Source organism: Leptosomus discolor, chromosome 18, assembly GCF_034619465.1.
Source record: "Leptosomus discolor isolate bLepDis1 chromosome 18, bLepDis1.hap2, whole genome shotgun sequence".
NCBI classification, from domain to species: Eukaryota; Metazoa; Chordata; class Aves; order Leptosomiformes; family Leptosomidae; genus Leptosomus; species Leptosomus discolor.
In genome coordinates this window covers 12,381,977-12,406,149 of record NC_141408.1, presented here as the reverse complement: position 1 = coordinate 12,406,149, position 24,173 = coordinate 12,381,977, and the positions used below count along the sequence as shown (strand labels likewise).

Sequence of the window (24,173 nt, the reverse complement as noted above, 5' to 3'; positions counted from 1 at the left end):
GCAGCGGCCACCAGAGCCGAAGGGCCACCGGCGGCCGAGCCGGGGGCCAGTGGTTGCCCGCGGGCTGCCGGGGCGAGGCGAGGCGGGCCGGGCCGGGCCAGCGCCCTGAAGCGGGAGGGGTGCGCGGCCGCCCTCCGGCCCGCGGGGGGGCGCTGTGTCCCGCCGCGCCGCCCGGTCTCCAGGGTGAAGCGGCGCCGCCGCCCAGGGCGCCATGGCGGAGCCGCTGCGGAGCGCGGGCGCGGGCGGTGCCGTCTACCGCTCCCGCGACCCCGTCCGCAACCTGCGGCTCCGGTGAGCGGCTGCCCCTCGCCCCGGCCCTCGCCCCGGCTCCCGGCCCGCCGTGACCGTCCCTTCCTCCCTCCCTCCCTCCCTCCTTCCTTTCCCGCAGGGTCCGCATCCAGCGGGTCACATCGGCCGGGCCCCTCCTGCCGCAGGCCCCGCCGCCGCTCGCCGGCCCGCACGGTCCCGAACTCCTGGGCCTGGCCGACCGCACCGCTACCGGTACGTGGGGAGCCCGGGCGGGGCGGGGGTAGCGCTGCCGGGGGTGACCGGGCCCCTCTCCCGCAGGTCCCCGGCGGCCCCCGGACGAGGAGGAGGAGGAGGCCGAGGTGGGGTGGCAGGAGAAGCTCTTCAGCCAGGTAGGGGTGCGGCGGTGGGCCTGGGGGAGCGGGGTTGTGGGCCGGGAGGGGGCTTTTGGGGGAGTTTCTGCTCCTTGTGCCGCACTCCTCTGTGGGGTCTCCTGCTTCGGGGTGAGCGGTTGGTCCGAGCCCCTGCGGGTGGGCGTCGGTGGGTGCTGTTGGTCACCGCATGGCTGAGCGGGGTGCGAGCTGCTCCGGAGCTCAGGTTGTTTGCTGGGATTCCCAAAGGGCATTGTCTCTCTCTGTGGTGGCTTTGGAGAACTCCGGGAGGGGAAAAGTGTTTTTGGCTCTGACAAGGCTGGTGAAAGGCAGCTCTTGCTCTTTGCCCGTGGCGCTCTCAGTTTGAGGTGGATCTGTACCAAAATGAGTCAGCCTGCCAGACTCCCCTGGACTGGCAGTACCGTGAGGAGATCCTGAAACTGGAGAAGGCCGGAGGTCGGAAGAACCATCGCATCTTCACCTACACTGATCACGACCGATTCACCAACCTGGAGGAGGTACCAGCTCTTAGTTATGCATAATCGATAAAGCAGTGTCTGTCGAAACCACCAGGCCTGCTGCAGGGGGAGCGTTCCTGGCCACGCAGAAACAAGCCAGATAACCCCTATGCAGGAGAACATCCAGCTTCTGCAAAGCGACTTCACCTGGTGCCCCAGACCTGGGATGAGATCTCCCGGTTTCAGAATGATGGTCAGGGGCAGCTTGGAGGGACTTGGCTGTGTAGAATTGCTCTGTAGGTTTAGCTGTGCTTTGCCGCAAGGACAGCAAATGAATTCCACAGTCTTTTAGCAGCTTGTCCTTCTCCAAGAGTGGAGCTGTGCTTGGGAAAGATGTCCTGTTATAATTAGCCAGTTCCCATCTGTTTCTCTCTTCCAGCACTGCCAGAAGGTAACGGACTCGGATCATGAGGTGCCATCGTATCTGGCAGAGAGGATGGCCAATGTGAGGAGGAGAAGACAAGACCGTAGGCCGATGTGAGTGCAAAGCGGGGCTCAGAGCTTGCTCATGCGGGTCTCCTGCTGCTGGTGCCCCAGCGGCGGAGCAGCCTGGTCCGTGGAAATTGGTGGCTTGAGCTGTGTCACGTTGGAATCTGGCCGTCTGATGCTCGTCGTGGGGGGGCTTGGCGCTGCCTGTGCTGGGCTGCTGAAGTGAGCTGTGGCTTGTGCCGTTCTGTTGTTGGCAGAGAAGCAAGTTCTCTGAAGTCAAAAATCATCACCTGGGAACCCTCGGAGGAGTTTATAAAGAACAATCATGTGATTAACACTCCTGTGCAGACCATGTACATCATGGGGGACTTGGGACCTTATGGGAAGTGAGTAAAATCCTGACGTGATCTTCATTTTCCAGAAGGAAACCCATCTTCCCTCCTTACTCAGATCTTCTGTTTCTTTCATTAGTTAAGGGGAGAGAATTCCAAAGCTCAGTAACTTGGGCTGCTGTTTCTTTCTGCCTCTCTCCTCAGCTGGGGGGTAACTGAGTGTATCCCTCCGGAAGGCTCGTTAAACTAGTGTGGGGAAGTGTGGGTGTGTTTGTTCCCTTCTGCACCCCCATGTGCCTTTACCATCTCTGCTGTTCCAGAGCAAGAGAGTGTCCGTGTTGTCTCTTTAGACCGTGTTTCTTGATGTCTTCCATTAGGCTTGGTCGCAGGGAGTACGAACACGTGCTTTGCACAATCAAGGTGGACGGCAATGGGGTGATCACAGTGAAGCCTGACTTTACTGGCACCACAGGAGCCTACCGGTGAGTGGGGCAGGGCTGGAACCTCTCGTGGGGCTGATACAGAGAGGCTGAAATGGCTGTTTCCTGGTCACCGTTCAAGCAGCGGATCAGCACTTAAATTGAGGGATATTTTTTAGTTTTATTCCTGGGATTTCCAAGACAAGAATATTGTGCGCTTGTGCTCGGTGTCACTGTGTGATGGGTTGGTGCCAGCCCCTAGGGATACAGGTGATGCACATGCTGGACACAAGCAAGTCTCCCTTTTTGAGTCCTGGGCGCTGGCAGGCCCTTGGGAGCGAGGAGAGGGCGTTAGTGCCCTTGTGTCGCGGCACGGGGCTGGTGGAGGGGCCGCGGCTGTGCCAGGCTGGCACAGGTGGTGCTGGCGCTGCCCGTGCCTCCTCTCTGCCTAGCGGGGGAGTTCTGCACGTGTGTTTTGGGGCTTTGCAGGATCGAGCTGGATGGAGAGAAGCGAGAGGTGTGGAAATACACCGTTGAGAATGTGTCTGCCCAAGTGCAGCCGGAGGAGGAGGAGCGCGAGCAGCGCGTGCTCAGAGACGTAAGGACCGGCCTCCCCGGATCGTGCGGACTAGTCCTCCTGATGTGGCAGGAGGGGCTCAGACCCTCCTGTGGATGCAACTGTTGGTGCTGGAGGCACCTAAAGCTGACAAAATGAATGTCACTGGCAGTGAGATCACGCCCAGCAGTTTGAGAGCTCCAACAGTTCATTCCTTACTCTGGGCAGAGGCCTTGTCTGGTCTTAGTTGTGTTGGCCTGACTGCGCTGATCTAAGGAGTGAGAACTGCCGCAAGAAACCACCAAAGTTCGTGCCTTTCTGGTGTCACCGGCCAGTGGTTTCCCTTCCCTTTGGAGCAGTGGGCAAACCCTTTCCTTGGTCTGCCTCCTGCTGCCTGGGTACTTACTGAATGATTTCTTGTTACCCACAATGTCCCAGGGTATCTGGATCTCATTTTGTGCCTTGATCTTTCTGAATTGCCTTTTTGGCTGTGGCAGTTTATAAAGGTGCTTAATGTTTTAGTTTTTCATTTGTATGTTTCCTTGTTGGTTTTGTGGTCAATAAGGAAATCACGATTTCGCTACACTGATCTCCCCTCTGTTGATTTCATTGGAATAGCTTATGCCCGTGTTTTCAACGTGTCCTTTAAGATCTGATTCTTCAGAGCTGCTTTTTCCCTTAGATTGGCCTTTGACAAGGTCTTCTCTGAAGCTGCAGTTCCTTGCAGTGTTAGCAGTTGTCCATCTTTGTTCTATTAGATTCTTATCTTCTCTGTGTCTGCTATAACAATTAAAAAACGCTTGTGTGCTAAGCCTGTCAACAATTTAAACTGGTTTTAAGTTATATCCATTACAATTTTTGCAACAAGTAAAAACATGTGTAATCAAAAAGACACCCTTTTTCTAATCCACTTGTTCTGTGCTTTCAGCTGTATGGTCGGCACAAGGAATACCTCAGTGGTCTCGTAGGCTCAGAATTTGAAACGGTGAGTACCAGCGGCCCTCAGCAGGGACCTGGAGCCTCTTGGCAGCTTCTACCTTGTGGCTTCCAACAGAAAATTGCGTCAAAAGGGACAGGTTGCAACGGATACGGGGCCTGCAGAGATCCATCCTGGTCTGTCGGGCCAGCAGCAGAGCGTGCTGAACGCTGCAGCCTCTCTGAGACCACGTGCCTTGGCTGAAGGCCTCTGCCTGTAATAGTTTAAGAAAGGAGGGTTTGTATCTTTTGGGATAGTGGTTGCTGTTAACTTCTTGAATGTCAAACACACCCGTGTGCCGCTTTGTTCAAGTAAACAGACCCTCCCAGCCCCAAACTCAGGCACAGTTTCCCTTCTCACTGAATTACCCAAACTGCAGTGGGTTTTGCTCAAATCCTGTTTGCCAAAGCGTGAAAGTCGTTGTACTTCCTTGTGCTTCAGTACAGTGTCTCAGCTCATCCTGTGCTTCCCTCCACTCCCCTCACCTTGGGCAAGTGCAGGAACACTACAGGAGAAACTGGGCTGTGATTTCTGCAAGTGGCTTCTCACTACATTTTATATCCATCTTTTGAAGTCTGTAAGAGACCAATTTACGGAATAGTAAACTCCTGCTGTCTGGGAATTTGGTCTCTCTAGAGAACCTCTCTCCAGAGGCGCTGTTCAGTTCTGGAAAGTGAGAAGTCGTGGCTCCTACCTGGCCAGCAGAGTGAATCATTCATGTAATCTGTGAAATATCTGTGTGGGACCCTGTTGGGAGGGGATTGTTCTGCCAGGGGTCGTTGAGCTCTTTATCTTGTTTGTCTGCTCGTTCTTACAGACTCTTCCTGGTACACTGCGGCTTTTTGTGAATGGGGAAATAGGTGAGTCGTTATAAACAGTAACTATAGGGGCAAATCTGGGTCTGCTGGGATGGCTGAGGCTATGAGGAGTCCAAGGATTCTTGGGTCAGTCCAGAGTAGGTGATTCTCTCCCTGGAATCCTTTACTTCCTCCTTCTTCTCGCCTGTTTTTGAAGACTAACCCCTTGGGTGGTGTTTACAGATGGGAGGTTACAAATACTGCAGCTGTTCTAGGAAGCCACACAGATCTGAAAAAAAGGGCGAGCAGATTGGGGAGTTAATAGAGATTATAGTAAAGAAAACAATTACATGTGTGACCTCCCTAATCTGGTTAGTGATACAGGAGCAGGGCTAGTCTAGAGAAGGAATCTTCTCTGAGGGTCATACCCTGTTACTGTGAAGACCCTGGCTTTTCCCACCTTCCAGCAGTAACTGGTGTGTCCCTGAGGTTGCTGGTGCTGGCTCTCCCAAAAATCTACAGTGAGTACTGGAGGAGTTTGTGTGGGAGCAAGCAGTTGAAGTTCGTTCTCTCTTCTTCTCAGTTTCAGCTCAAGGCTATGAGTATGACAACCTCTATGTGCATTTCTTCCTGGAGCTGCCTAACCGTAAGTACTCACGTTTCCAGCCGTATCACAGCAGTTTAAGGAATGAAGGATGCTTTGGCTGGTCTGTCAGATCAGCTCTGCTGAAGGTCAGTAGAAGTTAATGTTGGGGCTGGGGTCTGGTCAGAGGTCTTCAGGGCTAAAATTGCAGAACTCGGTTGTTTGACCTAAACTCGTGTCTGGGAGAAAGTAGCATCTCCCCCAATCGTTTCCTCCAAATCAGGCTGGGACGTAGAGGGCCAGTGGCTTCTCAATCCATGGTGATGGTGTCCAGCAGTCTACCCAGAGGTCACTACTTGTCCTGCAAAGAGCCCTCTGCTCCATCTCAGCAGTGACCTTGTCTGGTTTCGGTGCTCACCATCGTGTTCTCATGTTTTGTGCTGACACTAACAAGTACAATTTCGACTGATAAATCAGGTTCCCAGCACTAACATCCTGCTGCATGCTTAATTCCCCTGAAGCTACGGCTCTGGTTATACCCCAAAGTTTGTCTGAAGAGGTACCACTTTTCCTACTCAGCACGTTTAGATAAGGTTCTGCTTTTCTCTTGAGATGGAGTTGGTGCTTTTTATCAACAGTTCAGGGTATTCTGGGGAGCAGCCGTTGCCTGAAATAGGATGGGGTGGGACACACCTGGGGAGATTCAGCGTGGGGGCTGTTACCTGTTACCCCAGTCAGCTGGGACCGACATTCTCCTTGGAGCTGCTCTGGTTTGTGAGTCCTCCCTCTCGCCCAAAGCATTCACCGCTGCGCTCACGTTCTCTTCTCCCAGAGTGGTCGAGCCCCGCGTTCCAGCAGCTATCGGGAGTGACACAGACCTGTGCCACCAAGGCAGTGGGCTGGGTAAGGACGCTTTCGGACCTGCAGAGCCGTGTGAACAGGCGTTCTCTGAAGTGGAAAGTGTAACCAGCTGCAGGTCTATTCAGCAAAGGTCCTGACTTGAGAGCTCCTTTCAGCGACGCAGCACGTTGGGGATTCTCCTCACTCTAGTTATACTTGCCGTTTTTCAGGGTGCCGCTGTGTCCAGCTAAAACTAGACCAAATCAAACTGCTTCAAAGCAGTTTCTGGCGCCTCACTTTTTTCATCCTTCTGGCCGATTGGTTGCCTTTGGAGCTTTGATTTTTGTGTTCTCAAATGCTCAGAGTTAAGGAAGCGTTGTTCCGGCTTGCCTGGGGCAGGAACGCGCGTTGATTTCTCAAAACGAACCCCTCCTTCTATCTGGGAAGCTGGTTCCATTGCTGTCTCCAGCTCCTCTCTTACGAAAGGGAATTTTATCAGCTTTTAAATGTCTTTGATGTGAGCTAGTTTGTGCGTGTTACAAAAACAATCACCGTGCGATATTTCAGTTGTACCATTGTTTGAGCTATTTTGCTTGGCTGCTTTAAAGATCGTGGCGGTGTAGTAGTTAGGCAGCCGGCTGAATTGTCGTTTGAGGCGTGTTACTCTTTGCCCTTTTTCATTGTTTTTAACAGCCTGTTCCATCCACACGGCACTTAGGAGTGTATGCGGGTCGGGTGGTTGTTAGTGCGATGTGATTGATCTTGTTTGGCCATCAGTACCTCTTGTCCTCCCTTGATTCTTTTCTCCCTGGTCTCAGTGCAACACTGGTGATGAATTCCCTTGCCCAGGAACCTGATCTCTGTCCTGTTGCTTTTCTAGGATAACGTGGCGTACTTCTGCTACCCCTTCACTTTGGAGATGTTTCTCACCCAGGGGGATGAATCGGAAGGTGCGTTTCCTTGTCGCTCTGAGACGTGAAGCACTGAAATCTTTCGATCCCGGTGTAGGCCTCGTGCTGTCCGCCACGTCGGTGGCCCCTCACCGAGATGACAGATTTAAACAAGAGCAAATGTTGCTCATTCAGCAAATGTTCACCCTGTCACCGCACAACCCCTGGACACGCACGGTGTTTGCCCTGCCCAGCATTGGTGTGAATTCATGGATGATGCCCTGGATGATGCTCTGCTTCCAGGCCGTAGTCAGCTTTATCCAGTTGCGAAACGACTTGGATCTTGGCTTGCCTGGCTCAAAATTCCGGCGTGCTGCTCTGTGTTGCCTTGCCCAGAGCCCTGGGACACTCAGCAGAAGGAACAGGCAGCTTTTCCGCACGCAGCTCAAACTCCGTGCTGAGCCTTACCTCTGTAGACGCACTCAGTGACCTGGAAAATCTTGGTATAGTTTATGTCACTTGGAAACTTCCAGCTCCATTTGAAGCTGGGCTTCTCTGCTGCCTGTTCCTGCTGCTTCTCTACGCTGCTGCCGCTCCCTCGCCAACCCCGTTGCTCTTTGGATCGCGATTGCTAGGGACAGCCTTGCCGCTTGAATCCAGTGCCCGCATTGGGGTTGAGTATTCAACCAACACTAATGAATTTTCAGCCTAGAATGAACACAGTGAGTTTGTTTCGCTGTGGAAAAAAAAGAAATGCTTGGAGATCTGCAGGAGAATCCAAGCTAATCATCCCCCAATAATGGTGGGAAAGGCCAGAGATAAAAAGGTTCCCCTGTTCGGCGTGTGATCAGTCACAAAAGATTGTCCTGTCTGCTCGGAGATGATTGAGGAACCAGTTTGGGCTTGCTCTCAAAACAAAGAATTTTCACAAATTTTTGACATCAGTAATTCTGGTTTCATCCTCAGACCTGAGGGTTCAGCTTTTACAGGGTAAAACAATCGTGCGTCCATCTAGGTTAGTCATTGTAGAAGAAATACAGAAAGGACTTCCTACTAGTGCAGTTAGGCATTTAGCTTTGTTTTTTTCTCTCTCTGATAATCTCCCTCACAAAGCTGTGATCCGCTCCCCTTCCTTGCAGACAGTCTCCCTCAGTGGCCTGTTCTCTACTTTGAGGTCCTGTCCCTGGATTTCTGGCAGAGGTATCGCGTTGAAGGATACGGTTCTTTGGTGCTGCCAGCATCTCCAGGTAAAACATGCTTGGGGCATTATGTTAGTTGTCTGGGAGAAGGAGTTGAGTGGTTCTCTTGGGAATGGATTCAGCTGGTCCCGAGGAGGCTTTGCCTTTGCCTGCTGCGGGGGATCGTTAGCTGTGGGGCAGCAAAGAAGGATTTGATGCGTTCTGCACCGTTCTGCCTGGTTGTCGAGACGCATCGTGTGTGGCTGTCCTTGCTCCTTCGCTGGTTCCGTCCTAAAACCTGGTGTGATAAAGCTCTGGGATGATGCTACATATCCATCTTTAAAACAGCAGCAGCCCTCTCTGGGCGTCTGAGGGTCACAACTACGCTGGCAGCCCCCTGTAGCGAGGGGATGCCCCTCACGGCTCCTTTCAGCGCTGGCTGGGTGACTGTGTGGGGCTGAGGCGCTGGGAAAACGTTACGGAGATACCGTGAGGTGTTTCCATTTCCAGCCTACTGTGGTTTGGGTCAGCAGGTCTCCACCTGCTGTGCCGTCCTCCGCGGCTCTGGATAGATTGTTGGTCGTAGCTGCTGAGCTGTCCTGTTGTCCTGGGTCAGGTCTCCACGTGCTCACCATCCCTACCTGGCGCCCTGTGGAGCTGGGGACAGTCGCTGAGCTGAGGAGGTTTTTCATTGGTGGCTCTCCTGAGCTGGAGGACATCACCTACGTCAGGACACCATCAACCTTCAAGGTGGGCTCAGCTGCAGGTCCTTGCCCTTGCTGGGAGATGGTGGGTTATGCTGTCGGCTTCAGATGTCTGTGGACAGCCTGGACCAGATTTGAACTAGGATGAGCTGGTGGTCCTGTCCCTCTGGCTGAAGCAACGTCTCCTCTGTGAGACTTGTGATCATGAGCCGAGGAACGGGCAAATGCTGAGGCAGAGCTCTCTGCCCTCTGAGGCGTGTGCAGCTTGAAGGAGTGGGTGAACACGGACCAAAGCCTTGACTGACCCCTGCCTGTGCTGGCCCTACCCAAAAGTGTCGGTCAGGTCAGGATTTGTTACCAGCTGCAGAATTCTTCCTGTGTTTCTGTAAGGAATCTGGGCTGCGCTGTGCCTGGAACAGCAAAGTTCCCAAAGCAAGAAGCCAATGGGTGTGGGACGGGCAGAGATTTCACGTTCTTAAGAAGGCTGCAGAGGTGCTTGCTGGTGGAATGACCAACTTGATCTTAGTAGCAACTTTTTGTGGGAACGAGCCCTGCTGCAGTTGTTGGAACCTCCCTCCAGCCCTGCGCTATCGGCTTGCTAGCGCTCAGTGCCCTCAGCACAGCCTGGAACTGTCCTGCCCTTCTTTCTGACCTCGCTTGTGCCCAGAGGAGCGCCTGCTCCTGACGGGGCAATGCTGGTTTTTCGCTGGGGTCAGGCTGTGGTTCCTCTGACTTGTGCTGTCTTTGCAGGGAGAGCGTCTGAGCCGCCTTGGTTTTCGCACGGAGACAACAGGGAGCGTCACGTTCCGGCTTTACTGCCTGCAGCAGTCAAAGTAAGGGCAGCAAAGGCAGCGCGAGCTCCACCTTGTGCGCTGTGTTTTTGGCAGCCCTGACCTCCTGCTGTACCTCTGTGCAGAGCCTTTCTGGAAACCAGTGCCCTGAGGCAGCGCATGCAGAGTGTACTGGACCGGCTTGGAGGCTTCAGCCAGCAGAGCTCTGTCTACAATGTTTTGGGTAAGGCTTCCAGTGTCCTTATTCCTGGTGAGCCCTTGGCTCGCTTTTGGCCCCTTTTCACAGCGTGGGCAGGATATTTCAGGATAATTGTCCCCCCTGCCGAGCTCTCTGAGTCCGTAGCAGAGGTTGAATGTTCTGAGCTGAGCTGGAAGCATCAGGAGGCCCCAGCTCCCAGCAGACAGGAGGGATAACCGCTCTGTGAGGGCAAAGCCTAGGCTGGGCTGCCCAGTCTTGCCTGGCACTGAGCATAGCTTGGGGCACCGAGGCACGGGCTCTGCCGCCGACTCCGTTCTGCGCCGAGCAAAGAGAGCGCTGGAAATGAGTGAAGAGAGCAGCAAGGACCAGGTGCTTTGTCGGTGGAACTTAGGAAGCCGAGGCCCCTGCTCCAGGAGACGTGATGGTCGCTGGACAGACTCATCCCTCCCCTTCCCTGATGTATTCTGGCTTGCTGTCCCCTGCTGCGTTGCAGAGGCTTTCCAGAGGGCGCGGCGCCGGATGCAGGAAGCGCGCGAGAGCCTTCCTCAGGACCTCATCAGCACCTCTGCCTCCGCCGGGCACCGGTCACAGGAGCCCTGATCGACCCACACCTCCTGCCCGGGAGCCTCAGCATCGCCTCGTCTCCGACACAAGCTCCTGCTCAGCAGGAGTCACAGTGCTGCAGGCGCCTGGAAGGTTTGGAAGCCCATCCTTTGTCATCTTCCCTGGATGGGGGAAGGAGTCCGTAACACATCCAGACCCGAATCTTTGCATTTCCACAGGTACCTGTGGAAGGAGCCCCGTTTTTTTTCCAGGCATTTTGTTCCCAGGCCCTAACAATACAGCCCATTGTTCACATTTCTGCTGAGCGGGCTAAAACACCGACATGGGACCTGTGAACTGTTTAACACCTTTTCAGAAATTGAATAGTAACTGATTAGAAGATTTTCAAGTCTACATGACTTGGTAAATGTAGTTTTCTTCTTAAAGAAGAGGGTGATGTTGAAGGTCAAGGCATGAATGCTGTTTGAAATGTAATGAAATGAGTAGATAAACTCTTGAGAAGTGCTGATGATCATTATCAGCATTTGTAGCTATACTTCAGTAAATAGTAAAATTAATCTGTCCACTTGTGCCTTAAGATTTATTCATTCCTAGAGGGCGAGCTCTCCACCACATGTCGTTCCTTTGCTTTGGTTTCATGTATTACATTTGGCAGATGAGAAGGGTTAGATCCTGTATTTCCTTGCGTGTGCCCCTAACGTTTCTGGCTCTGCAGTGATGAGCAGGAGGAGTCTTTGTTCGAGAGCACACCTGAGAACACACATTGCCCTTAGTTCATGGCAGAACTTGGGCTGCGGCTGGGTGGTTTGCAGACCACGAGAGCAGATTCTAACGTTTGCACATGTGGTGGGTTGACCCTGGCCAAAATGCCAGGTGCCCACCAAAGCCCCCTCCTTAACTGGACAGGAGAGAGGAGAGGAAAAAAAAAAAATAACAACAGGCTTGTGGGGTTGAGCTCAGGACAGGGAGATCACTCAGCATTGACCGTCACGGGCAAACCAGACCCAACTGAAAGGAAATGTGATTTATTACCAATTAACTCAGAGAGGAGTAATGAGAAATAAAACCAAATCTTAAAACACCTTCCCCCCACCCCTCCCTCCTTTCCCGGGCGTAACCTTGATCCCGATTTTCCTCCCTCCTCCCCCCCCCAGCGGCACAGGGGGAAAACAGGGAATGGGGGTTGGGGTCAGTTCATCACACTGATGTTTTCTGCCGCTCCTTCCTCCTCAGGGGGAGGACTCCTCACACGTTTCCCCTGCCCCAATGTGGGGTCCCCCTCACGGGAGACAGTCCTCCATGACTTCTCCAGCGTGAGTCTTCCCACGGGTTCGGTCCTTCATGAACTGCTCCAGCGTGGGTCTCCTCCATGGGGTGCCGTCCTTCAGGAACCGACTGCTCCAGCGTGAGCCCCCTCACGGGGTCACCAGCAGCAAACCTGCTCCAGCGGGGGCTGCTCTCTCTCCACGGGCCACAGGTCCTGCCAGGAGCCTGCTCCGGTGCAGGCTTCCCACGGGGTCACAGCTTCCTTCAGGCATCCACCTACTCTGGCGTGGGGTCCTCCCCGGGGTGTAGGCAGTCATCTGCTCCCCCGCCCATGGGCTGCAGGGGCACAGCCTGCCTCACCGTGGTCTTCACCACAGGCCGCAGGGGAATCGCTGCTCCGGCGCCTGGAGCGTCTCCTTCCCCTCCTTCTGCCCTGCCCTGGGTGTCTGCAGGGTGTTTCTCACTCCCATATTCTCACTCCTCTCACTCGCTGCAATTCCTGCTGCGCAGCAACGTTTTTCACTCTCTTAAATACGTTCTCCCAGAGGCGGAAAACGCTGTCGCTGATGGGCTCGGCCTTGGCCAGCGGCGGGTCCGTCTTAAAGCCGGCTGGCATTGGCTGCATCTGACATAGGGGAAACTTCTAGCAGCTTCGTACAGAAGCCACCCCTGTAACCCCCCCGCTACCAAAACCTTGCCACGCAGACCCGTTACAGCACAGCAGCTGCGCTTTGAGCTGTTCGCGCTGTTGGTTTGAGCGGCGGTTCGTTGTTCCACCTCCGATCGCGCTGCACGGCTTTGCTGCCTGGGAAGCGCGTGTGTGTGTGTGGAGGGGACGACCCAGTTTTCACCCAGTTTCTTCTCCCGTTCTTTTCTCAGACTTTTTTCTTCCCTGTTTTTGTTCCTGTCTGAAGTTCGCAGGAGCAAGGCTGCCTGCAGACGGGCAGTGCTGTGTTCATTTGTCCACGAGCCACATTTCCACGTGTTCTTCTCCTCTGCTCCCAACACAAGGGATAGGAAGAAAAAGCTCAGGCTGAGCTCATGCAGGTCTGAGCGTGTCTGTGAAGTCAGAATTCACAGGCAGAACGTGAGAGAGGAATTGTCCTTCCTCCTGTTGCTCTGCACGTTCCTCCTTCGCAGGGAACGCAGGACTCGTGGTTGCAGCCACGTGTGTGATTGTTAGAACATCTCCCTCTTCCCTGATGCTCCGTTGTCTTCCTCACTCCCTTCTTGCCACTTTGATCTTCTCCCAGCCTTCACTGGGAAAACCAAACTTCCACGCTTGTTCCTCCTTGACCGGTATCGTAATTCCTAGATTGAATGTGTTTGGCAATTTCAGTTACCCAAGGATTTTTGCTCACCTTCCTCCCCTACCACCTCTCCTTTCTGATGGAAGAGCCCACCAGCGTGTATTAGACAGCACGGCCTGTTCAGCAGAGCGCCGTGTCCTTGGCCTAGAGCCGGGTGATGGGTCTTGTGCGCGAGCCGGGTCTCCGAGGCTGCTGAGGTGATGGCTGTGAAGGCCCACGGCCAGTTCTGGAGTAGGAGAATTGGAGGGGGGTGTGGTGTGTGTCCTGTCATGGTCTTCAAGGACACAGTCACGTTTCACAGAGGTTGACCCGCTCAGCACCCAGGATGAAAAGCGTTCCGTACGTAGCCCTCGCTATCTCTCTTTTTTTACCATCAGTCATGTCATGGCCCTGTGTGGTTATGGAGGGCAACGCTTCGTTTCCTTCTGGGTGTTCCTGGTGCTGCTGCCTGCATTGCATCTCCCTGAAACCCTTTTCAGGAGGAGTTACAAGGTTAAGAGAATATTCTTTTTATCGACAAAGTAAGGAAACACCTTCCTGATTGAGCTGATGCCAAAGGCAGCTCCTGTGAGAGCGGACTCTGATGAGAAGATCGGGTTCCTGACTCGTGCTTGTTGCTCGTCAGACTTACACGGCAGGATTTGGTGTGTTGGGTGTTAAGGTTACACCGAGATGCAGGAAAGTTTTACATAATGATACAGGTTTGCTAATTTTCGCTCTGAATAGTGTAAAATCTTACAGCAATTCAAGATTTATTTAAAAATAAAATTTAAAAAAATATTTAAAAATATTTAAATATTTTAAAATATTTTTACAAATTTATTTAAAAATTAAAAAATATTGTAAGCAAAGAAGGAATTCTTCCGAAGCGAGACGTCGTTGGCAGGCTTTCACCTTCTGTGCTCGCAGCCTCCTTGGCCTGACAGAACCAAATGGTGCTTGTGGAAGAGGTTTTGCAGAAAGCCTTCAGCAAATGTTCTTTGAATATGCCCTTTTATAAATTAAAATAGCAAATTTCCATATCCAAGTATGAAAATGTCACTGGTCTTTTAATCAAACCTGCCACTGGGTGCAGGGCTTGTGCTCTGAGCTTGCTGGGGAGCCCGGCCAGCGGGAGCGGGGGTCGTGCACCCCCCAGGTACGCGCAGATGCTGGGGACAGACAGACGGGGAGGCCGGCGACCTCCCTGGAGCCACGGGGGTTTGTACAGAAAGGGGGGTTTGCACCGGGGGGCTGCCTTGGCGGTGCCACTCCAGAGGAGAAGGGAGAGCGAGGGGCGGTTGTGGGTGTGCAAGAGCTTGGGACAGGGGATCCCTCACTAGTTCAGGGGACAGGGGGTCCCTCACTAGTTCAGGGGACAGGAGGTCACTCACTAGTTCAGGGGACAGGGGGTCACTAGTTCAGGGGACAGGGGGTCCCTCACTAGTTCAGGGGACCGGGGGTCACTAGTTCAGGGGACAGGGGGTCACTCACTAGTTCAGGGGACAGGGGTCCTGGCAGGCCGGGGGGTGCCGTGAGCTGAAGACCGGGGGGAGGTCGGAGGGCGGGAGGAGCCCGCGGCACGCGCAGGCTGGGCAGAGCTGCAGACCCTTGCGGGGAGCGGAGCGGGTCTAGCGGTGAGACTCGGGGGTCTGTGCTGTCCCCGGTGCGCGGCCAGCAGCGCCCCAGCTCCGGCTACCCCAGCTGCAGCAACGTGGCTGGTTTCTCTTGAGCTTTGTCTGCGTCTTCCTTCAGGGCAGGCTGGAGCTGCGGTGGTTTTTGGAGCGCCAGCCGAACCTCCCGCTGAACGGGCGTCCGGCTGAGGCCGAATCCTGCGACCTCACCAGGGATGGGGTCTGCGGGGGGGGGGGGGGGGGGGGGGGGTAGGAGCCAGCTGGAAGTCCCTAGGGGCCTTCTGGGTGTCTCGTTAAATAAACCACGCAAACAAAGGGTAACGGCAGCAATGTTGGCTTGGCGGACAAAAAGGCTGTGGGCAGTTGGCAGGGCTTGCGTGATGCAAATCAGCGGCCGTCAGAAATTCCAGTGTCAATGTAACAGAAAAAGAAAACCTAGAAATGAGTCATTCACATGACCGAGGGAACAGCTTTCCGCCGCAGAAGTCAGACCCCGGGAATGGGTTTTGCTCTCGACTGAGGAAGATTTGGGCTGTGATAATTTCAAACTGGAGCCTCGCCAGCAAACCTCAAGCACCTCTTTGCCTTGGTCCCGTCCCAGAGCTCGTGGCGAACTGGGAGGACAGCGCTCTTCTCCTGATGTGACCGCAGGGGACCTTCTGGCTCGGGAGGGTCTTGATCCGTGCTGCCGCCCCGCAGGCAGAGGCTGTGCCCCCAGGAGGTGTGTTTGGGGGGGGGATGTTGGGGTGCGTGCGAAGCAGAGCTGCCAGCTCCGGGCGAGGAGGAGCTGCAGCAGGCACGGGTCCTACCAAGGTCACGGTGCATGGGGAGAGGTGTGTTTTATCCCCGCTGTGGGGTTTAAGTGGTCATTATCAAACAACTACCAGAGGCTCCTTGTTGGCTCAATATATTTTAATTTTAGCCGGTGGGTTGGAGTATCAGAGGAAAGCTCCCTGCGGGCCCTCTCCTGGCGGTGAAGTGATGGAGTTGTCTGCTTCGCCTTTCGCTCCCAGCTGCCTTTTTATTGTGCTTGTTGTCTTCTCAAGGTGCAGCCTGTGTTCTCTAAAGCTAATGCCAATATTTCAATGCAAGGCAGAGTACAGCTGACCCGGGCGAAATCACACTTCATTGGCTTAGTCAAAAAATAAGTGTCCCTGTGCCCTTTTTCCTGCATTGAACTGCATCCTTTGGTTTGATTGAGTTTCTCTCACTGCTTTGGTTCGAACAGGTTTTTAAAGTGAACCCTAGTGCCATGTAGACTGGAGGTAGTTCCCTTTCTCATCTGTCAAGATCCTTTTCTAGAGTAACACAAAAAAATCAGAAAGGACTGATGGAATCAGACTTCTCTATAATTTATTCACAAGTTCTTCTACTTAAAATAATCTGACTTTCAAAACAGTTGGGAGGATTTCTGCAATGTGTGAAAGAGAAACTTCTCTTGGAGGTGTGCGATTCTGGGTTGTTTCAAGATTTCCAGATCTGAGAATGAGAGGATCGGCCCTTTGGTGGGAAAGGTGGATTTCCTGTGACTTCGTCTGGCCTTAGAAAGCCGGAAAGGTCAAGCTGGATACCAAGATCTAGCCCACTGCTTTCCTTCAGGCAGCATCACCTTGACTTAAAGCCTAAGAGATGTTTGTTCAACATGAAGAGAGAGACTACAGATCATCCCTTCCAGATGTTTGGTGGCGGGTTTTTTTTATTGCTGTAGCAAATTTTCTTGTACAGAGCAATTGGCGGTGGCAGCTTGTGCCTGAGCTGAGCAAAGCCCGTTGTCAGGCTGCTGGCGGAGGCGTGAGGAGGAGGGAGCGTGTGATTCCTGCCAGGTGGTTATTGTTTCTCTGGGGGGTTCCCATCCCACACTGCCAGTGCCTGTGATATCTTCTTCTCTGCTGCTGGTCTCCTTGGGAGCGCTGTGATGCTCTTTTTCCCCTCTGGAGATGGCGTCAGGAGTCCGAGACCCCAGACGAGCTGTAGACCCAAGCGAACGGCCGCTTTTCCTGCTGCCGCTGGACGCACCGAGCCCAGCTCGCTTCTCAGCGCTTTGCTTGCCGTGTCCAACGTTTTCCACCGCAGTTGTGCTTGCAAGGGCTGGATTCTCTCCCTCTTCCCCTGGGTCACCTCCCTTTCTCCATCCTTCCCCCTCTCCTGTCCCATTTGACTTTTTCTTCTTTGTGGGCATGTCACACACAGACCGCTGTGCGCATGTAGATCTGTCTGGCTGTCCCCTTCTGGCGTTCAATCCTGGATGTAGTTTCGGCCCCGCTTTCCCTGCGCACCCAGCTGTGCCCCTCGCTGTGAGCACACCAGCCGCTCTGCTCCCTGGCACAGCCCCGCAGCCCTTCACCCCGTGAGACCGGAGCTGAGCTGCGATACCGTGACACCAGCCCGGGCCGTCCCCACCTGCCCGGGGCTCCTGGCCTCGCCAGGCACCCTGGGCTGAGCAGAACCCCCCTGAGGCGGTGCCGGCTGTGCAGAACAGCTGGGCAGGGGGTGCCGTGCCCTGCCCCCCCGGGGCTGCCCAAAGCTGCAGCCTGGTGAGGGACCTCTCACGCACCGGGCGCAGCTCTTCCCTTTTTTTTTTACGATGGTCAGATGCCTTTCTGGGTGCCCTACCTCAGCTTTGGCAAGTCATGGCTGTCACGGTTTGAGGCTGGGCCGGCCACTAACAAATGACAGATGCTCTCTACGCACCCCTCTCCCCTCCCAAAACGGAAAAGGAGAGAGAACGAGGGGGAGAGAGTCTTGACAGTTTGGAAAAGAAAAGTAAAACAGCTTTAATGAAATAATAACAATAAAAGAAAATATAATAAGAAGAATAAGGAAATAATGAAATATATACAATATGTGCAAATAGATACAAAACCAATACCGAACCCAACTCCCCCCACCCTGATGACGACATGTCCCCATCACGCTGCAGGGCTGGCACTGGGGCAGTCCCAGGCTGGACTGGGCAGCAGACAGGGACGGGATGCAGGAGCTGGACTCAGGCCCTGGATTCAGGGATGCACGGGTCAGGATCGATGACAGAAGGACAGACAGAGTCCTCCTCAGATGTCGCCATCGAAGAAGAGAGGGAGACCCTCGTGATCCCTCAGCTTTACACTGACCATGACGGGATGGAACACTGTGGGTCAGGTTTGGGTCACCTGTCCGGTTCGCTCCTTCCTGCAGGGGCGGCCTTTTTCGTGCTTGTGACCCTTTTCACTCCCAGCACCCCAACACGGGGTACAAAGTTTAGCAGTGACCTTGGTCGCTACAAGCACAAGTCTAAGCCAGGGCCTCTCTGCATCCCATTCCTTGGTACGAGCTATAAACACCAGGGGTTGGCACTGCTGGAGCAGTCACTGTCTGGAAGAACGTGCTGCTGTTTCAGACAGCGCCGTTAGTTAGAGGGGACTGAACTGAAAAGTTAAAGCACTAAAGCAGAATTAGTTCTGGTTTAGCCCAAACCAGGACAATGGCACAGTTTCCTTTCCCTCCTAACGTCGTCTCCCCGTGTTCGCTGGCATCACCCACTCCTATGGGGCTCGGCTGGACTCTCGCCCCACAGTGGAGAGAGCAGCCCTGTCCTCAGGAAGGCGGTGGCAGGGCATCCTCCCGAGGCTGTAGATGAAACTGGCTTTTCAAAAGCAACTTTTTAATGACTGTTGGCATGGAGACAAGCATTTGGAGCGGTCGCTGTCGGCATCATCTCTGCCCCCCTCGCACGGCGAGAGGGAACCTACAGCTCGTCAGCTGGATCTGCTGGTGACTACAGCCATGTGTGCCTTTCCCTGCACCGCTCCTCCCCGCCCCAGCACCTCCCTGGACGCGCAGGCAGCGGGGTGCTGGGCTCAGGCTCCCCGTGCAGGGAGGTGGTGCGGGGTGACCCGTCTTCATTAGCTCGTCCCTGCCTTGCCTCCGAGATCCGCCGGTCTTGGCCGGTGTTCCTGGCTCCCTCGGCACTGCTGCACCCAGCAGATCCAGTCTTCGCCCTCCCTGACCAGCTTTCCAGCCTATTCCTCAACATATCGGTTCTGGCAGCCGCTCCAGGATCTCTGTCCCGTGCCTCCAAAGGGAATCGTGTCTCTGAAGAGGCAGCGGTGGCTGCGGAATGAATGAATGGCTTCGGGTGGTTTCGGAGCCGCAGCCAAGCTGCAAGTCTTGCAGCCCCCACTCGTGTGTCACGTGGAGCCTGGCTGAGCTCTGGATTTTGGTCATGTCCACGCTGCCAGCCTCGCTCAGGGCCAAGGGCTGGCTTTCCTCTGCGTTTCTGGCGAGGATTAATTCCGCACCCCCTTGCTGTGCATGTCTGAGCTCTTCCTTCCGTCGGCAGTCGCAGTCCGGTCTCTCCCGACGGAGGCAAGTCCTCAGAAACAGCAGGATCAATCTTAGATCAACCACAGGCTTCACAGCCGTCCCCCTGCAACCACTGCTCAAAATACCTTTGTAATTTTTCATGTGGAAGTGGAGCGTGTGTGACTCCTCGGGTTTCTGTGCTGCGTGTTCTGTTGCTGTCAGCTGCCTGACTCACCTGAAAGCTCGTAAATCCATCAAGTGCTGCAGACGAGGGCACTGTTAAAGTGAAAGCGTGTCTCTGACTTCTTATTTTTTGGCAGTCCCTGTTGCTTACAGCACAAATAAAGAGCGATCTGAGCCTACTCCACTTAGTCCCTGCCTCTCCAGGGCTCTTGGGCAGCTGGTCTCCCCGCAGCCACATCTTGGTTGTTGGGGTCTGAGGGTGCTCTGTCCGTCGTCTCAGCTCTTGCCCCACAACACAGCTCCTGCAGCCCTCTCTTGTGCCTTGTATAAGATGGGTGGTGGCACCCAGCACTGGAGGGAGGGCGTGTGGATGGGGGCTGGCTGGAAGGGAGAGGGCCCCTGCAGTTCGGAGTCCTGGTACTCTGTGGAGGAGGAAAATGTTTATTTGGGAGCCTCTTGGTGGGACCTAGCTAAAAAGGGGTACTTCAGATGGAGGCAGGGTGGTCCTGCTCAATGCCTGGCATGGAGGAAGGTGCCGACCCGTCTTGCTAGCAGGGGGTGTGCTCTGGCAGCCTGGGTGCTGGGGATCTGCCCGGCAGATACTCGGCTACGGTGGTTGCTCCGCTGAGTGCCGGGGTGTCGCACCCCGGAGTTGGGGGCGGGGGGGTCCGACTCCCGCAGGTCCCCGTAGCGGCCGCCAGGGGGCGCCGCGCCCCAGCGCTGCCCACGGTGCGCCCGGCCCGGGGCAACCGGGACCCCCGGGACCCCCCCCGCGGTGCGGGCGGGGGCTTGGGGAGGGGGGTGTGTGGCATCCCCTCCCCACCTGGGCGTCCTCCCCATCGCAGCTCTGGGCTGCTCCCGTGGTGCAGGGAGACCTTCACCCCCCCCAGCACGAAGCCCCAGTGTGTTGGGATGGGGCGCACGGTGTGGGGTGGGGGGGGGTCTGGGCTCCCTGAGGCAGCGGGGGAGCATCCCCCCCCCCCCCCCCCCCCATCCCGAAGCCGTGGGCAGCGGAGAGGCCGGGAGGAAGGCTGCGGGGGAGAACTGCTAAAACCCACCAACACCAGCTTTGGCTGTGCTGGAGGGGGTGCAGCACCGCGAGGGAAGCCCCGTTGTGCCCCCCAAAACCGCGGGGCTCTGGTCCTGCAGCCTTGTCCCTGCCAGGCACACCGGGACCCCCGGGCTCAGCCCGTGTCCGAACCGGCTCCCAAGAAATCTCCGAGCATCTCCTCCGACCCGGGCAGGCAGCATCCCCCAGGCGGCTGGTGCTCCCCCCATCTCACAGCCCCCAGCAGGTTGCTCGACAAAAGGCATCTCGCTGTTTTCATTCCCTAAAATCCATCAAGGTCCCGCGGATGTTTAACCCGGGCGACGTTATTTTTCTGTGGAAACGTATAAACCCCAGCAGGGTTTGCTCAGACCATTTGCCGTCGAGATGTCGGTCTGGTTCCCGGGATTAACTGCTCAGCGCACGAACCTGGAGGACTGTGGGGAAGAGGTTCTTTGTCAAGACACCGAGCTCTGCTGGCTGGACATGTTGCAGGGAACAGGACTGGAGTTTTCCCGGGATATTTCTGCTTTCACTCCCACCTGGCTGGTTTAGGGCACCCCAGGCTGTTCCTACGCAGAGCCACCCCCTGCACTGCTGGCTCTGGAGCTTCTCCCTGGCACAGGAGCGCTGGGAGGAGAAGCCCAACCTTCCACACTGGGTGCACCCCAGCACTGGGCACCCCAGACTTGTCCAGGGCCGCTGGAGCTGTGGCCGGTGGCCCTGAGGTTGGACCAGTTGGCCCCAGGGCAGCCCCAGACCGCACAGGCTGTGGGAGGCCCCGTTCCTGCTCTGTCCTGGGAAATGGGGGGGCACAGGGCTGTCTCCCTGACACCCCCAGCTCCCCCAAAAGCAGCAAACTGAGCCCCGTTGGCACCTCGCTGCTTCCTGCGAGCCCGGGGTTGAGGTCCCCCAGGGTGGACCACCCCCCCCCCCCCCATCTCTGCCTGTCCCCGGGCTGGGGGTCAGTGCAAGCCCCTCCTGTTGGCACCCCCCAAACCGTGGCGTCCGCCGGATCCCCAGCCCCGGTGCTGCCGCTGCCACGGGGACCCCCTCAGGTGTGACCCCGCAGTCAGGGCTCCCCTGCTGTGTGCCCCCCCACCCCCCCGACCCCCCGGAGAGCACCCTGACGGGATGTCCCGCCGGTGTGACCCCCCCTCCCCCCCCCCCCAGGTGAGAGACCCCAGCAGAGCCCCGACTGTGAGCCCCAGGCGTGACCTCCTCCTGGGGCCCCCCCAGGTGTGACCCCCCCCGCAGGTGTGAGACCACCTGTGCGGGCCCCCCCCCCCCGGTGACTCCCCCCACTTTGACACCCCCCCCCCCAGCTCTGTCCTCCCCAGCTGTGCCCCCTCTCCGCTACCCCCCCCCCCCCCGGTGTCAGACCCCCCCGTGACCCCGCCCCCTCGGTGCCCCTCCCGGCAGTGCCCCCCCGCCGGCCCTCAGGACGCCCCTCACGCCTGCCCCCCCCCCCCCGCCGGCCCGCTCCCGCTCCCGCTCCGCGCGGCTCCGCGCATGTGCCGCGCCCGCCCCTCCCCCGCGCGGCGGCCGGACCCAGCGGCGGTGGCGGCGGCGGCCGGGCAGGATGAAGGACCGGACCGGGGAGCTGCGCGCCGTGAGTGGGGGGCACCGGCCGCGGCGGGGGGGGGGGGGTGGGGGCTGGGGGGTGTCTGTCTGTCTGTCTGTGCGTGGGGGTGGGTGCGCAGCGCCTCTGCCCGTGCTCGGGGTCCGCCCGGCGCCGTCTCGCCCCCCCCCCCCCCGCCCCCCCCTTCCCCGCCCTCCCCGGGCCGGGGGCCGCCGTGCCCCGAGCGGCGGCGGCGGCGGCGGGGGAGGCTGGGCGGGGGGGCTGTGGCCGAGCCCCGCCGGCCCTCGTAGGGGTGCCGGGGCGGGAGCGGGGTTCTCTGGGCTGTGCCCCTCCCCACCGCGGGCCGCTCCGGTTTCCCCCGGTGCCAGGCGGTTGCGGCTCCCGGGGTGGGCGGTGAGAGCCGCGGGTGCTGCCCCGAGGGACCCCATCTTGACCGGCTGTTCTGGGGACCGAGCCGGCTGCAAGCGATCCCAGCCGGGAAAAAAAAAAAAAAAAAAAAAAAAAAATGTTTATTTTTTACTGGGAACAGGGGAGGGCAGCGCCCGGCGGGGATGCTGCGGGCGGGGGGGTGCGCCGTGAGCAGCGGGGCCCTGCCGGTGCCGTGCCGGTGCGCACCCGGTGCCGTCTCCAGCCCCGGCCGCCCCGTTCTGCCCCCGTTTTGCTTTTTCATCCTCCTGGCTCTGCTGATGTCATCTGGCCTGGGAAGAGCCCGGGGCCGCGCAGCCCTTCGGCTGCTGCCTCACCCGGGGGGGGGGGGACACGACACACACCGGCGGGTGCCCGGGGACCCCCCCGCTGCCCTCCGCCACCCGGGCCAGCACCTCCGCTGCAAACGGTCGCTTGGTGCCCGGTGCCGTGACACACCCCCCCCCCGGGCTGAGGTGACCGAGGGGCTGAGCGGGGCCGTCAGGCACCGTAGCCGGACCCAGGGGAGCGGCCGGGCCCGGTGACCCCCGCGCTCCCCCCCCCCCCCCCCCCGCCGGTGGGGCACTCGCAGCCCCTCGGAGACCCCCCCGGGGCTCGCGGGGGCTTGGCTGGGGGAGCACGGCGGGGCTCCTTGCTGCCAGTCCCCCGGCCTGTGGCGGCGGCCACCGGCACCCCGGGACACACCCCCCCACCCCCCCCCCCCCGCTCACACTGGGGCAGGGGGTGCTCCAGGCGGTGTCCGAGCTCTGAGCGGGGATACCCGGGGGGGCGAGAGCCTGAAATCTCCCAGGGTGCTGCTCCAGCATCCAGCATCCCGTGTCGTGCCATCGCGCCCGCGCTTTGCTGCTTTTTCTTGGGGTTGTTATTTTTTTATTTTATTTATTTTATTTTTTTTTTTAAATTACTTCGCGATTGGGTCTGCTGAGCTGCCTGGGAGGCGAGTGGGGGTGCGCAGAGAGGGAGGTGAGTGGGGGTCCGGCCACGCTGTCTGTGCTGCATCCCAGGGGCTTGACCCAGCCGTGGAGCAAGGGGTAGCGGGGATGCCTGTGGGTGCCCAGGCTGGCTGGTCCCTGCCGACACCCCACCAATCGCTTCCGCTGGGAGTTTGGCTTGGGCTGGAAAATGCCAGGAGGACAGAGCTGGGGTGACGCCAGCAAGGGGCCGAGGGGGTGGCTGTGGATGCTGGAGGAGGAAGGGGCTATATAAAGAACAACTGCACCCCCCCCTGCTCAGCCGGAGTGCCTGGAAAGCACCCAAACAGGGGGCTCTTTCTCCACCAACAGCGCAGGCTGTGAAATAGGATTGGAAAATAGGCTTTTTAATAATAATAGTAAAAACCATCCCCGTGAATGTCCTCTTGGCAGCCGGTGCTGGCTGAGAAGTGATGCCGTAGAGTATTTTAAAATCTCTCCGTTCCTTTAAATATGTCTTAAGGAAAATAAAATGTGTTTTCGCCTTACTCCTGCTGATGATCCTTATTCATCAGCCTAATGCTGAAAGGTGCAGCATCCTCCCCGGGGCCCCTTGCTGCATCCAGGGGCTCCTGGGGATGGAGCATCCAGATGCCCTGGAGCTGAGTGGATGCCCATGCTGGGGCAGAGCCTGGCAGCACGCGTGGGAAACATGGATTTACAGCCGTGGTGGTGGTGGTCAGCTGGGAGGAGCGAGATGCTGCAGTGGACGGAGCATGGGGAGCGTTTGGGCTTATTTTTTCTGTGCTGATGGTAGCCAACCTCATTAATAGCCTGGGCCAGTTTCTTCCTGTTTTAATACAATGTCTAAATTCTGCCGGAGATGATAAAAAAGGAGAATTTAAAAAAAAAGAGCTGGCATTATTGGAGCTGAGGAGGGGATGCAGGGCTTTCACTGCTGTGCAGAACAAGAGCTTCGTGTCTTAATGGGATTTTTAAAACGGTACTTGAAATTCAAAATGCTAATCCCGTGTCTTTTCTGAACCTTGGCGCTCCGGTTGTTTTTCAGACTCACTCCGAGCTTATCTAGTGCCCTGGGGGTGGTGATGCCCCCAGGCCTGCTCAGAACCAGAGACAGGAAATTTATCTTACAGCTGAAA

The 24,173-nt window shown here is 56.8% G+C and overlaps 2 protein-coding genes across 2 annotated transcripts in view; both read left to right on the top strand.

The window, feature by feature from the left end:
- Window positions 1-211: 211 nt before the first annotated feature.
- On the top strand, window positions 212-10,475 carry MKS1 (MKS transition zone complex subunit 1). The gene is made up of 18 exons (XM_086475383.1): window positions 212-291; window positions 389-489; window positions 568-638; window positions 980-1,135; window positions 1,515-1,612; window positions 1,822-1,950; window positions 2,274-2,378; window positions 2,805-2,913; window positions 3,800-3,856; window positions 4,665-4,707; window positions 5,228-5,290; window positions 6,060-6,130; window positions 6,948-7,017; window positions 8,097-8,204; window positions 8,752-8,885; window positions 9,590-9,672; window positions 9,756-9,853; window positions 10,323-10,475. Exons 1-18 carry the CDS (start codon window positions 212-214, stop codon window positions 10,427-10,429), a joined length of 1,683 nt encoding a protein of 560 aa, XP_086331509.1. The 3' UTR covers window positions 10,430-10,475.
- Window positions 10,476-20,481: 10,006 nt separating this feature from the next.
- Window positions 20,482-24,173, top strand: part of STX1A (syntaxin 1A) — a 79,169-nt gene continuing 75,477 nt past the window's right edge. The window contains exons 1-2 of the mRNA XM_086475111.1: window positions 20,482-20,643; window positions 21,517-21,706. Of these exons, the coding sequence (XP_086331237.1) occupies window positions 20,482-20,643; window positions 21,517-21,706 (352 nt within the window). The remainder of the gene's footprint in view (window positions 20,644-21,516; window positions 21,707-24,173) is intronic.